Genomic DNA, 14,157 nt, shown 5'->3' on the forward strand with positions numbered 1-14,157 from the left:
GTGTATGTGAGTGTGTGTGTGTGTGTGTGTGTGAGTGTGTGTGTATGTGAGTGTGTGTGTGTGTGTGTGTGTGTGTGTGTGTATGTGAGTGTGTGTGTGTGTGTGTGTGTGTGTGTGTGTGTGTATGTGAGTGTGTGTGTGTGTGTGTGTGTGAGTGTGTGTGTGTGAGTGTGTGTGAGTGTGTGTGTGTGTGTGTATGTGAGTGTGAGTGTGTGTGTGTGTGTGTGTGTGTGTGTGTGTGTGTGTGTGTGTGTGTGTACGTGAGTGTGTGTGTGTGTACGTGAGTGTGTGTGTGTGTGTGTACGTGAGTGTGTGTGTGTGTGTGAGTGTGTGTGTGGGGGGGGGGGGGGGAGTTGATGGCTTTAGCAGTAGAATCCCTGCAGTCCTGACAGTGTCATCTCACAAACCACACTCAGTTCAGCAGTGTGTTCACCCCCCACCCACCACCGATCTACCCCACCCCCCACCCAATCAGATCTCTCCTCCTCTGGGCTGGCCTAATGACTGACGTGTCCAGTTTTAAGCCCCGTGTCTAACCCCTGTGGATGGCCCTCTCCAAAACGGCATTGTTTCTTAGAGCAGCTCCACCTCTGTTCTTCTGGTCTCCTCCTCTCGGCCTTGTCGCCGTGACGACTACATAAAAGACAGTAGGGGGAAAAAAAAAATCAAAGCCCGGCGCCGTGTCCGATCAATCTGAGATGTAATTACGCAATAATGAATGGCCCCAAAGACCTTTTTCCTTAGCTGGAATCTGTTTCGCTGTTGTGTGCTGTTACCGTGCTGTTGGAAGCAGACCGTTCCACACCAGATCTATCATGTTTGTCATATTACTCTGTGACAGTACACCAGCGTGAGGTCGGTGATACTGAGCTCTCTGCCCGTCTGGTCATTTTCTGTCCAGTAATCACTAAATGGAGCATTGGCTTCCTTTGCCTTGCTGGCGGTTCAGTAGCAGATGAAGCAGGGCAGCAGTGCTGTGGAGAAATGATCCACCAGCGTTATCAGCACCGGCCGTCTTACTGTTCTTTAAAACAACAACAACAACAAGGTTTGGCCTTCTGTGCTGGAATTCACTCAGCAGCTTAAGTCTGGGTGCGCCACTTCAGTCAAGCTGGACAGGTGCTGAGCAGCTCCACAGCCACGTTTTTATGCCTTTCCTTAAGTGGCATGAGCACAATAGAGGAACAGTCTGATTTTACTCTGGATCTGTAGAAGTCAGTGAACCACCATCCTGAGTGTCTGAAGCGCTACTGTAAGCATCGCTTGCACGTACTCTAAAGACCTGAAAAGAAACGCTTCCCTTCCTTTGGCGAGGCCACCTCTGTTTGTTTGTTCATTTTCAAGGATGTTGGAAAGACTTGGTGGAATACTTGGCATTCCTGAAAGCTGCTGTCAGTGAGTTTCTTTTCGGAGTCCCGTTTAAGCTTTTGGCCTGCATGGGACCTGGACAGAGCCTGCTCATCCGGCCTTACAGCACAGGGCTTCTCTTTGTTGGGGAACACTGGTGTGGTTTGATGAGAACAGGCTGGTTTTGGTGGGGTGTGGGGTGGAGGCGGTATGTGTGGGTGGGTGTGTATGGGTATGGGGGTGTGTGTGTGTGTGTGTGTGTGTGTGTTCCTGAGCATGTCGTGTGATGTTAGGACTACACATGCGGGTGTTAGATATCCCTGCTGTTTACTCTTTAACCACTTAAACGCAGGCGCATTCCTGCAGCTTTCCCCAGTCTTGCTATGTGCTGTGTGCACATTGCTGCTGGTTTACCTGCACTCTGAGTCAGCAGAGCGTGGCCTACCAGAGCCTGTGAGCTATACATGTGAAGACTGTCATGTCCTTGCTGGAATTTTCTTTGTGGAAGGAGTGAGTATTCCCACCACCGATGATGTCTACTTCTGACACAGGAGACACACACGCTCGCACGCACACGCACAGGCTCTCACAGATGCGCACACATTTTGCACACAGTTGGTTGTTTATCTCACACATACATTTATCCACAAACACATTATCTCCTCACACCACCTACGTGTCCTGCCTCGTCTGTTCAACAACACAGACAGGCCTGCAGGAAACCTGAGAGAGATTCCTGGGGCCATGGATACTCCTGCAGGGATTTGGTGCAAAGAATCCATAATCTGCACTTCAAACACGGCCCTAAATCAGTCCCAGGCCGGCAGGCCGACTCTCAGTGCGCAGAGGCCCTCCTGTCTTGCAGATCCCTCCTGTGTTTCAAGAGCGAAACGAATATGGCCCCTTCCTCCCAGTAACCCCATTCCATCCTCCACATGCCTGCTGCCCAGAGAACGCCATTCTGATTACATCTGTTAAGTCATTAAGGCTGATCTCAGGGAGAAGGGCCGTGCTGGGTGCTTTCTGCATGCTCAGTGGAACAGAGCTCATCTGCCCTAATGAGAGCGGCCGTCTGAATGTGCTCCGGACGGCCACCGGGGAGGTTGGCTCTGTGTGTGTGTGTGTGTGTGTGTGTGAGGCAAGGGGGGCCTTGAGTAAACAAGCAGGACGTTGAAGTGTCTGTGTGAATGAGTGCAGCGGTCATTAGCGGCGGGTGTGAATGGGGTGTAATTAGCCCTCGGCGCACTGCGATGGCCAAAGAGGTAAAAAGAATAGGAGAGAAGGAGATTGAGATACAGGCTCCCCTGGGCGCGGCGCTCCTCATCCGCTCAGCGGTGTGGGTGACGGCTCATTAAGGCCCTGCACCGCCACAATTATGCCCCAATTAAAGTGCCGTCAGCCCGGGTCGGTTCTGGAGGCGCGTCCTGCTCCGCGTCAGTCTCCACGTCGCTCTGCCTCATGGGCTCTCTCTCCTCCCTGCTAGCTGCAACTCTAATGAAGGCCCTGGTGAGGTAAGACGATGAAAATAGATATGGCCCTGTGCACAGTCACGTTTTGATCCACTTTTTTTTTTTCCATGGTGTGCAACTGTGGAATGACCCCCCCCCCCTGTATGTGATTCCAGCCTGCACTCCATCTGCATGTGAGTGGAAGAACACAAGATCTGGACTCAGTTGTGGAGTCAATAAATAAACACAGAGAGAGAGAGAGAGAGAGAGAGAGAGAGAGAGAGAGAGAGAGAAGGGCCAGGGGATTTGGGACTAGGGAATGCAACACGCGCGGTGGGACTCAGAAGAGGGGGCAGGGAGGGAAGAAGAAGGAGGGAGGGAGGGAGAGAGAGAGAGAGAGAGAGAGAGAGAGAGAGAGAGGGGGATTGGGAGAAGTGGATGGAGGAAAAAGGGGGAGACGGAGGGGAGGCTGGGTGAGGGAGACAGATGGAGGAGGGTGATTGGCCATCACGGAGCCTTAGGACAGCTGTTCTTTGATATATTAGTGGACACAATGACCTAAACTCAGCCTGCAGCCACAGAAAATAGGGACCCTGTTTTTCTTAAAGGGGAGGGCCCTGTTTTTCTTAAAGGGGAGGGGTTGCTGGGCGTTTTGGCCATTTGTGGCCCTGAATGTGCAGGCCAGGGGGATGGTGGGATTGTTTCTGTAATGATGAGCATCTAACCACACATCCCGTCCAGCTGACCACCAAGACTAAAGGCTTAGATGTGATATTACAGAATATTTCATACAGATTCATTCAGATTCTGATCACATATTTTCTCAATTTTTAAAGACAAAAAAGATATGCAATCTAATTTTAGTCAGTGCTAAAAATAACAGCAGTGTGAATATATGGTATCTATTATGACAGTGTAGGATATAATATATGCAATGCCTGGAAAACAATACAGTTGTACACAAAAGTGAATTGAGGTGGTGTGTAGTGTAGTATAGTACAGAATTGTGAAAACTACAACAAACACACATAATTAACCATGCTGTCATTTACAACAGTATGCCTGCTATCATTTACTTCTCTCTTTGTAAGTAGCTCATGTCATGGTTTTGTGTTCAGAGTGGTCTGTAATCAGCACAGGTCAGGAATGATCCAACATGCCTGACTGTGCTTACAGTGCAGTACACATTGGACTGATAATACCTTCACAGCTGAAAGATTACAGAGCACTACAGAGAGAGAGTGAGTGTGAGTGAGAGAGAGGATCTCCTTCACTACCACTTCAGAAGACGCGCTACCTGCAGGCTCTGCTAGGGAGGCTACGCTGCGGCTGCGTGGGTCTCCGCTGGGTCTGGCAGGGCTCTGGGAAGCAGGTGTGAAGACTGCAGAGGGTCTTCCAACTCCTCGGTTATTACCTCTCTGTAGAGCCATGAAAGACATTAGCAGGCGAGCTCTGATTGGCCGTCTCTTGATTGATTACATCGATGTGACTAATGCATAGATTTATAATAATTTTCTCAGCGATGCTCGATTCTGCGTGGCTCCTGAGTAACGGCAGGCTGGTGTCAGACGCAGGGGCAGGATCAGGGGCTAACGCTAATGTAGAGGGCACCTACTCTTAAAACATCATTACTCACGTTCTTTTTTCTGAGGCTCATCACTCATCTTTGCTACAGTATTTACTCTGAGTCTGCTAATATTCTGCATACTTTACGTATCTGTCGCAAAGCTCTTATCACTGTTGGTACATTCTCTTTACAGACGGTCAGAACACCAAGTGATAGGACAGCATTAATAGACAGCCTATGTAGAGGAGAGTGTGCATCAAAGTCAGGTGTTGTGATGTGATTCAGGCATGTTTTATTTCAGAAATATTCCCCTCACTCAGTCAGATTTAGACTGGAGTAATGGCTCAAGGCTATCCCTAGATTTAAAACCCAAAAGACACAACACAGTTTGAAGAGACAAAAATGTTTTGCTAACTTTAACCCTAACCCTAACTCTAATCCTAACCCTAACACTTACCCTAACCCTAACCCTAACCCAACACTAAAACTAACCCCAACCCTAACTCTAACCCTAACACTACTAATAACCCTAACCCTAACACTAATCCAACACTAAAACTAACCCTAACCCTAACCCTAAACCTAACACTAATCCAACACTAAAACTAACACTAACTCTAACCATAACCCTAACAATAACAATAACAATAACCCTAACCCTAACTCTAATAATAAACCCTAAACCATAATAATAATCATCATCATAATAATAATAAGTACAAAATAATAATAATAAACAAAAAATAAACAAGAATGCAACAAACAAACAAACAACCCCCTTCCAAATCTTATTGGCTATGTATGAGATGAATAGGAATCTTTGTTTTAGATTTTTATTGTATTCTTCTATACTGCAAACGTTCTACTATTAAATGAACACCTCTAGAGGTTCTGTAAATCTAGTTGGCCACATATGTAGATGTTTGCTGTATATGGTAAACACCATGTTGGGTGTTTTTGTAGGCTAATTTGATTTCCCATTTCAATCATGAAGTTGACTTGGATTGTTGATTGTTCTCCGAGGACATACTTGCACATTTCTCCCGCACCTTAGATGCTGAAGTTGTCTGAGGTATTGTACAGTTCTGTAAATCCTTCCTGATAAATTAATTCTGTGGTGTTTGAACCAAAAACAAATCAGCCATTGAGGGGAACGCTAGCCCTTTTCTTAGCTTCCTTAAACTGCCGAGAACAACTGACGTCTCTCTCTCTGTCCAAGTCTCTTTGCTGTTGTTTCTGTTTTCATTTTTGCATTTATCTGTTTCTGTTTCTCTTTCATTTCGACGTCTCTCTTTTCTCCTGTTGCCTCCTGCTGAGCGTTCTACGGGAAAGCCCTTTTCAGGAGCGTCTGTGCACTTCCTCAGAGAGTTCCACACATGCCAGCGCTCTGAGTCAAATTCTTTTCCTACTATTCCCACTTGGGTTTTCTCCCCCTTGGATTAATGGATCCTTTCATTGAGGTTCTCAAGTTCTTTCCATTGAATTCCTTTTGCATCTCTGTGAGATTTGCTAAAATATTGCAGTGAATAACTTGTAAATCTCTTTATAAATCCATGACTAACTCCTACAGAGATTTATAAAAGGTTCATAGACTGATTCGTGTCATCAAATATTTTCTTCTGAGCTATATAGGGTTGTGCTCTTATTCTGAGCTTAGGTTTCTCTCCCTTGGCTTTTGGAGGTGGGCTGTGCTGGACAGTGCCTGTTTGCACAGATTCCCCCCGAGCTTGCTCACAGCCGTGCTCTCCACACACTGCCTGGTCTAGTGGTCAGCTATCCCACAAGACATGTTGCATTTAAGTAGGTTTTGTTCCTTACGAAATGAAAACAAAACTGGGGTGGAGAGAGAGAGAGAGAGAGAGAGAGAGATGGCCCATGGACCCCAGGGGAGCTGTGAAATTGCAGAGGGCCCAACAGAAGCCTAGTCTGCTCCTCTCACATTACAGAAACCTGGACTCACTCTGGTCTCACTCTGGACTCGCTCTGGTCTCACTCTGGAGTCACTCTAGAGTCAGTCTGAATTCAGTCTGGACTCATTCTGGACTTTCTCCTGCATCGGCTTGACAGCCCAGAACTCCAGAAGTGCTGTCTCCTGAGGCATGGGCTGCACTAGTTAACACAGTTATTGCATCAGAAAACAGGAGCTTAGTTTACCACAGTGGGATTTTTTTTGTCCTTATGGTGATGACAGCTCATCCAGAAATGAAGCAGGCATGGCAGGACTTCAGACCCTCTCCGGTTGAACTAAAAGTGTGGTGGTGTTGAGTGAATGTGAAGCTGGCCGGCAGGTGGTCTGACTCCAGGCGTGGGGTGTTTGGCATCCCTCCGTGTCTTCTCCACCAGATGAAGTCTATTGCTGTCAAACACCAAAAAGGGCTTATGCACTATCTCCATCACACACTCCCCCCCACCAAAAAAGCCAGGCAGCCCATGCCACACGCACCCTCTCCCGCACACAAACCCCCTCAATAAATCCTGGGGCGAGCACAAAAGCTGTCAGCGGACCTCCTCTGAATAGATTAATAAGATTTCCATAATTAAGCAGGCCGCTAACAATAGGATCCTTCTCCTTTGTCTCAGAACCAACGGAATTGTTGGGTAAGGGAGTGTCTGCTGGACTAGCCGTCGCAACAATGGACCGGAGACAGTAAAGGCGGGCTGTGGAAGCATCTGTCTCCCTGCTGTCCATAGGCCTGCATGCTACTGCTCCAAAAAGCACAGTGGCTCTGCGTGCACAAAGCAGGGTGGCCAGGAACCCCCGCCCCGCCCCTGCACAATGGGGCCTGGTGCGGAGATGCCTTTTCTCTTAATCCGAAAGCAACGCCTCTGTTTGCTCAACGCTCTTCCCATGTTGACTGCGCCCGTGGTGGGTGTCATGTGACCCATGCTGGTCATAAGGCTATCGCTGAGTTTGGAGAGGCATATGTGCAGCTTAAGTTTAGGGGGGAGGGGTAAAGCCTAGCGTGACTGATGGCAGCTTGAGCTTCCAGCATGCAGCTTTTGGGCTGTTTTGACTTACAAAGGACAGTAATGATGGAATCTATACTATAGAGACAGTACTGCTGTATACTGTACTACAGTCACAATACTGATGAAGACTACTACAGCACAATACTGATGAAGACTACTACAGCACAGTACTGATGAAGACTATACTACAGTCACAGTACTGCTGAAGACTAACACTATACTACAGGCACAATTTAGAAGACAAAGTACAGTTTATTATTCACTTCTTAATAATCCTTTTCTAAATGATATTTGCAGAGATATTTAGCTCTCTCAAATTCAGTTTCAAGTGATTTCTCCTCCTCTTCTACCTCTTCTCATTTTGTTCTCACTGTGTTCTCCAGAGCTTGCAGAAATGAGCTTGTGGAGCAGCTGTGATTTTAATCAGCAGTGTGGATGAGATGCAGCCTAGACTGCAGTAAGAGCTTAACTGGCATGTTCCACAACCCACATGTGTAGCGTGTGGTGCGGCCACAGAGCAGAAGGGAGCCGAGGCTCAGCGCGCTGGAGGACCTCTGCTCTTCATCCTGGGCTTTACGCACGTGAGGATATATGCTCCCAAGCCAAATGCCTCATCGGTGCAAGAGTGTGTGTGTTGGGAGTGGGGGTGGGTGGAACTGGACAGCAGGCGCTCCGGCCAGTGTGCGTGTGTGCGTGTGTGCGTGTGTGTGTGTGTGTGTGTGCACGTGCATGCATATGTGAGCTTGTGCACACAAGCTCGTGTATATTGATGGAGTGGACAGCAGTTTGGCTGCATGACTGAGTTTCTTAATGTCAGGCCATGTCCGCACACACACACACACACACACACACACACACACACACACACACACTGGCCGGAGCGTCTGCTGTCCACTCTCTCTGCCCTCCCCTCCCTGCTGCAGGTTTTATGAGCTCCCCTGGGCTGTCATCCATCTCTGTCACACACTGGCCCCTTTACTGGGTTCCAGGCCGCCCTGCTCTGAGTAGCCTGCAGATGGGAAAAGCCTGCAGGAGGTCTGCTGTTTCTGCAGCCTGGACAATGACCTACAGCCCCACGCGCGCCAACGTCCTGCCCGAGCTCCTGCTCGCTCCTGCTCGCTCCTGCGCGACTGGCGCTTGTGTGTATGCTGAGACGCAGGGCCTGGTTTGGCCAGTCTGGGTTTGACATGGGAAATTGGAAGCTATCGGTTTAAATGTAAGGGATGAGGTAATCCCGTGGCCATCTGGAGAGAGAAAGTGAGACAGAGGGAGAGAGAGAAAGACGGAGAGACAGAGGGAGAGAGAGGGAGGGTAAACTTTAGGAGAAAGATTGAAGGAGAATGTCACATATGAGCCTGAGGTTTGATTTAAATGGCAATAAAGGATGAGCACCCCCCCCCCACACACACACACACACACGTATGTGCACATACATACACTGGCAGAAGTATGAATAATGAATCATCACCTTCCTAGGAAAGAAGTACTGCCTGTAATGAAGCCCTGCACCGCTGCTTTGGTATGCTGTAGCTGTCACCTCGGGCTGGGTTGGGACACTTCAATACTGCCGAGCTATGCCAGGAATTTCCAGCTAATGCCTGTGCAAAGAGGAAGCTGAACACCTCGGTGTTATGGCAAGTTTTAGTGAGCTGCCCTTCATAGAGAAACCCTTCAGATCTCGCTGCACAAAGCACCTCTCCAGTTTAGATGCTACATTCTTCTTTAAAAGAAGTGAACTGGGATCTGGAATTTGTTCGGAAACAAGACTACTTAAGTGAAACAGTAGTGCTGTGGTTTTGTGCCAAAAAATCATTTGTGCGCTCCTTGGGTTCTTCTGAAGTCTGTCTCTATTTTCACATGACAGCCTTATTTTACTCCAGCTAAACAGAATGTGTGTGTGTATGTGTGTGGGAGAGGGAGAGAGAGAGTGAGAGTGAGAGTCTGAGAGATAGAGAGAGGAGTGGGAACATTTGAAGAGAGCAATTTCTGTTTTGTTTTTCCTGTAGTCATTCCTCTTTTAGTCCTCATTCATTCCTTCAACATTTAGCCAGAATAATGAATTACAGGGTGCAGAGCCGCACGCAGCCAGAGGAGATGGCATTCCACACTCCCTGTGCTTCATGGGAAGCAACCCGATGAATAGCATAACTATTCTGCTAACCCATCCCCCTTTCTCTCTCTCCATCTCTCCCCCTCCTCACTCTCTCTCTCCCCCTCTCTCTCTATCTCTCTCTATCTCTCTCTCCCCATGTCCAGCCTGCAGAGGGCTTTTTCAAGAATTGCTTTGTGGACGGACGGAGGAGGTGGATGGGAGTAGGGAGGTTAGGCGTTCAGTGAAACATGCACGGGGCAATAACAATAGCTCCTCAGGGAGGGCTGCAGACCCTAGCACATGACAGCGGTGTGCTCTAACTGGGAGAGAACAAATCCACCCCGTTTATACTCACAGGGGAATACAGACATACTCTCACATGCTCTCTTTTTGTGTGTGCTTGTGTGTGGGAGAGAGAGAGTGAAAGAGAGAGAGAACAATCCACTCAACTAGCAAACATATAACTAGCAACATTCTCCTCCCCAGTAATTACCTTAATAAAATACTGAGGCTTTAGATAAAATGTACAGGGCATGTTGATACACACACACACACACACACATTATATATATATAATATACATAACATTCATTCAGGATGTCTCGGACAGAATTCCTTCATCTGTGCAGGCAAAGTGATGGAGCCAATGAAAGACATTTTGTCCAAAACATCCTTAATCTCTGTTCTCTGGAATCCTTGTGTACTTTGCAACTTGACTGCAAATTTGACTTCTTCTACATCTTATACTACAGTACACTGGAGTTAGTTATCAGAGAAAAAGGATGTTTCGGACAGAGGTCCTTCATCAGCTATGCAAGCAAAGTGTTTCTGAATTAGTAGGAGGAGGAGCCAGTTTATATATGAAGAAGTTAATTAAGAGAATTATGTTTGAGATGAGGTTTGGATATAAAATTTAGCATGGCAGTATTTAAACGAGAGAAAACATTGTAAGTATTATCAGTCCTGAAACTACAGCGTTTCCTGTTTAGTGCTGTTTACTAGGTCAGACCTGCTGTGTAGCCTTTACAGAGCATAACATATCAGCACACAAATGTTTATTTAGATGTGACGTAACCTACAGCTTCCTGTTGTGCACAGAATCTTAGCTAAAATCTCTTTCATTCATTTCATGTTGTGACACGGGCTGTGTGTGTGCGCGCACGTGTGTGTGTGTGCATCCGGCAGGCTTGTTGAAGATGCACTGGAACCCGGAGCACGCCCAGTCCCTGAGCCAGTGGCCTGAGCAGCATTTGGACGTCTCCTCCACCACCTCCTCCCCCGCCCACAAGTCCGAGCTCTACCCGAGCCGTGGTCGCGGCTCGTACAGCTACGCCTGGGCCAACGACGACATCTCCGCCCTCACCGCCTCCAACCTGCTCAAGCGCTATGCTGAGAAGTACTCGGGCGTGCTGGACTCTCCATACGAGCGCCCGGCCGTGGGCGCCTACCCTGAGCCGGGGGCATTCGGGGCCCTCAGCGGCGGCCAGAAGAGCGAACTGGAACCCTGGCCCCTCACACACAGCACTGACGGGACGTACTCTTTAGTCCCACCTGACGGCCTGGCCGGGCCCAAGGTGGTGCCTTCGTCTTCGGGCCCCCCCGGTACGGGCACCGTGTCTGCGGCAAGCAGCAACCTGTCAGACTCGGCCTACAGCGGGAGCAGCTCTTGCAGTGGCCCCCACTCCAGTGACTACCCCCCCAGCTACAATGGCACCTACCTCTCATCGGGATACTGCCCCCAAGCCAGCCCAGCACTTCCTCCTGCCCCCCTGCACACGCTGCAGTCCACCCCAACCCTTGTGCCCAGCTATACGCCCTCTGCCCCCGTGTATAACTACCCTCCCAGCACCTATTCCCACCAGACCAGCCTCGCACCCACCTACGCCCACCCGACGGCACCGTACCTCCCGTCTGGCATAGCTGCCCCTACTCCTATCACCTCCAGGCCCACCGTGGTAGGGGGCAGCTATGGTTACCAGAACAGTGGTCTGGGGGTATCAGAACCGGGGAGTTCACTGAAGAGAAAGGCATTTGAGATGACCCTGGAAGAAGAAGAGAGCGATGGCTCACGCTACAGGAAGTATGGCTTTGACCCCCTGAAGCCAGGCGGAGATTCGCCGTTCGGCGTCGCCGAGAAAGCAGAATGCCGCGGTAACGGCTTCGCCCCCGCCGGCTCAGATCCGCAGGCCTTCAAGCCCAGCAGACCTGCCTCTCAGTCGGGCCTAGGCGGCGACGAGGTGGGCAAATACAGTGGCCTGAAGCCTCTGCTCTCGCCCCCGTATGGTGCGGCAGGAGACTACAGCCCCCCGGCGGCCATGGCGGGCGAAAATGGGGCAACGGAGCACGGCTTCACGCAGCACCGCTCGCACAAGCGCTCGGAGGCGCCCAAGAGTGCCGACCCGCGCCTGCCGGAGGTGGTGAGCGGCGAACTGCAGGACTGCACCCCGGCCCTGCTGTGGGGCGACCTCGCCGGCCACGCCCACGTCAAGGCCGCCCTGGAGGAGGACGTGCTATGGCCGGTGCTACGGCCTAGTCCAGGCGCCCGGCCGCCCCGCTCCATCCTGCTGTTTGGCCCGCGGGGCGGCGGGAAGACCACGCTAGCCCGCTCTCTGGCGCACCAGCTGGGTGCCGGCTTCTACCGGCTCAGCAGCGCCGCCCTTGTGTCCAAGTGGAAGGGTGAAGCCGAACCCCTCCTAGCCACGCTGTTCTCCGTGGCGGCACGCCAGCCCGCCGTGGTGCTGCTCAGTGAGGTGGAGGCCATCGAGGAGGAGGAGGGGCTCCGGCAGCAACTGCAGACCCAGCTGGAAAAGACCCAGCACGGGCAGGCCACTGGACCGCTGCTGGTGGTGTGCTCCACCCGCCGGCCGGATCTACTCAAGGAGCCACTGCTGCGCTGCGTGGCCAAGCGCTACCACGTAGGTTTGCCGGACGGCGGGGCACGCAGACAGGTGGTCTTGCAGGCCCTGGCGCCGCAGGGCTGCACTCTGAGCGAGCGCGAGCTGGCTGCTGTGCTCCAGAGGGCCGAGGGCTTCTCTGTGTTGGAGCTGCTGCAGCTGTGCCAGCAGGCCATGGCCTCGGCGTCTGTCTCCGCTCCTGGCCAGATGCACTCCCTCTCTTCACCCGCATTCAAAGACTTCGAGAACGCCTTCTGTAAGGTACGGCCACATGGTGCCCCCAAAGACCCTGACACATGCATGGAGTGGAGTAAGATGTACAGCCACTGAGACACAGACAGGTCAGCCATTGGACTGGAACTGCACAGCTTGTCTTTGTGTCGAGGGGTGAAGCCTCACTGAGGTTGGCGGGGGGGGGGGGGGGGGGGGGGGGGGTTGTTTGTTTTTTTGTTTTTGTAGCCAAAACTTGCAGCCAAAAAGTGGGTTTGTGTTGGGATATTGAATTTTATGGTGAGGAGGCATTTTGGATTGAATGGTTGGGGTTTTTTTGTTTGTTCTTGGAAACATGTCATGGTATGTCATTTTTCCTATAAATATCCATATACTTTTTTCCCCAAAGAAATTAAATATTAGCCATTTCTTGTAGGGGCTAAATTCTTAATTGCTTGCTTAGGAAATCTAAAATATATTCTGGAATTTCATTAGTATTCCAGTTAGCCTTGGTCCTGGAATGAACCTGGATAATAACTTTTGAGAAATACCCATTAACCGCAGCTCCCAGGACTCTATTTATTGCCAGTCCACTCTAATGGCATTATGTTTTTATTATGTTGATTTCTAATCTGATCATTTGGTGTTCAAATGTTTGAGGTATATGAGAGCAAATGTATCGTTTTTGACCAAAAATGATCTGGAAGCACCATACCTGCGTTTAAATGATATCTACTCTATTGACAGCATTTTACCCAAAGGCAACCACCATTATGCAACCTGTTTAAAACCAACAGTATTTTGCAAAGGAATGAGAAGTCATTAGGCTGTGGTCATATCGTGTGCACTTTGTCAAAGCACGGTCATTTTAAGAAAAGTGTACACAATACTACCCAAATAGTATTAAGATATAAGAGAAGATAAGAGAGAAAGAATCTGGCCCTTACTGTCTGAACAGTACGCTCACAGTCCACACTGCACGAAACAAACAAACATCCAAACAAACGAAGTTTTTATCTCGGGCTACCCACAGAGAGCCTGGTCTTCTGTAAGGTAAACCTACAACCCCCACAACATGAGTTCCTGCAGTTCACCTCACATTCCACATCAATGTTCTGATTTCCTGAGACAGTTGCTTCAGACCTGGGAATACAATAACAGGAATCATTTCCTCGGAAGTCCGGTATTCGCTTTCTGCTTACTTTCATTGTTTTTGTTTTTCTTAGTATATGTAGTCTTGTTTGAAATACTCAGGAAGAATTTCTTTACCTCAGAAATGATAAAGAATGTATGTAACCTTACGGTCTTAGTAGTGACTATCGAGGTGGATCAGAGATGAGACAAAGTTCCGACACAGACGTGTACACACTGCAGCTGTGGTGCTTACCTCAGAGGAGAAACTTGAAAATGCTACAAAGACTAACATTGAATGTAATTCAGGTATTTCAGAGGATATCTGATGCCATAAAATCCACATTTTGTAATTCTATATAAATACATATTTCCCTCATCCTTTCCCTTTATTTCGGATGTAGATTTTGATGGATTGATGATTGTCTTCATGAAATGTTATCGTAGATGGCAGAACTGATGCCAGATTTTGTTGGACAAACTGTTTTGAAAAACACC

At 49.2% G+C, this 14,157-nt stretch overlaps 1 protein-coding gene across 7 annotated transcripts in view; it reads left to right on the forward strand.

Annotated features, from left to right (window-relative positions):
- Positions 1-12,735, forward strand: part of fignl2 (fidgetin like 2) — a 19,194-nt gene extending 6,459 nt beyond the window's left edge. For 5 of the 7 annotated variants that reach the window (XM_081707046.1, XM_081707043.1, XM_081707044.1 and 2 more), the window contains one exon: positions 10,610-12,735. In XM_081707046.1, the coding sequence (XP_081563172.1) occupies positions 10,621-12,648 (2,028 nt within the window). In that variant the 5' untranslated portion in view covers positions 10,610-10,620 and the 3' untranslated portion in view covers positions 12,649-12,735. Of the gene's footprint in view, positions 1-9,588 lie in introns of all 7 variants that reach the window. The other 2 variants (XM_081707047.1, XM_081707045.1) reach the window with 2 other exon arrangements.
- The last annotated feature ends 1,422 nt before the right edge of the window (positions 12,736-14,157 follow it).

Source organism: Electrophorus electricus, chromosome 24, assembly GCF_041902795.1.
Source record: "Electrophorus electricus isolate QZ-2024a chromosome 24, ASM4190279v1, whole genome shotgun sequence".
In the NCBI taxonomy this organism is placed as follows: domain Eukaryota; kingdom Metazoa; phylum Chordata; class Actinopteri; order Gymnotiformes; family Gymnotidae; genus Electrophorus; species Electrophorus electricus.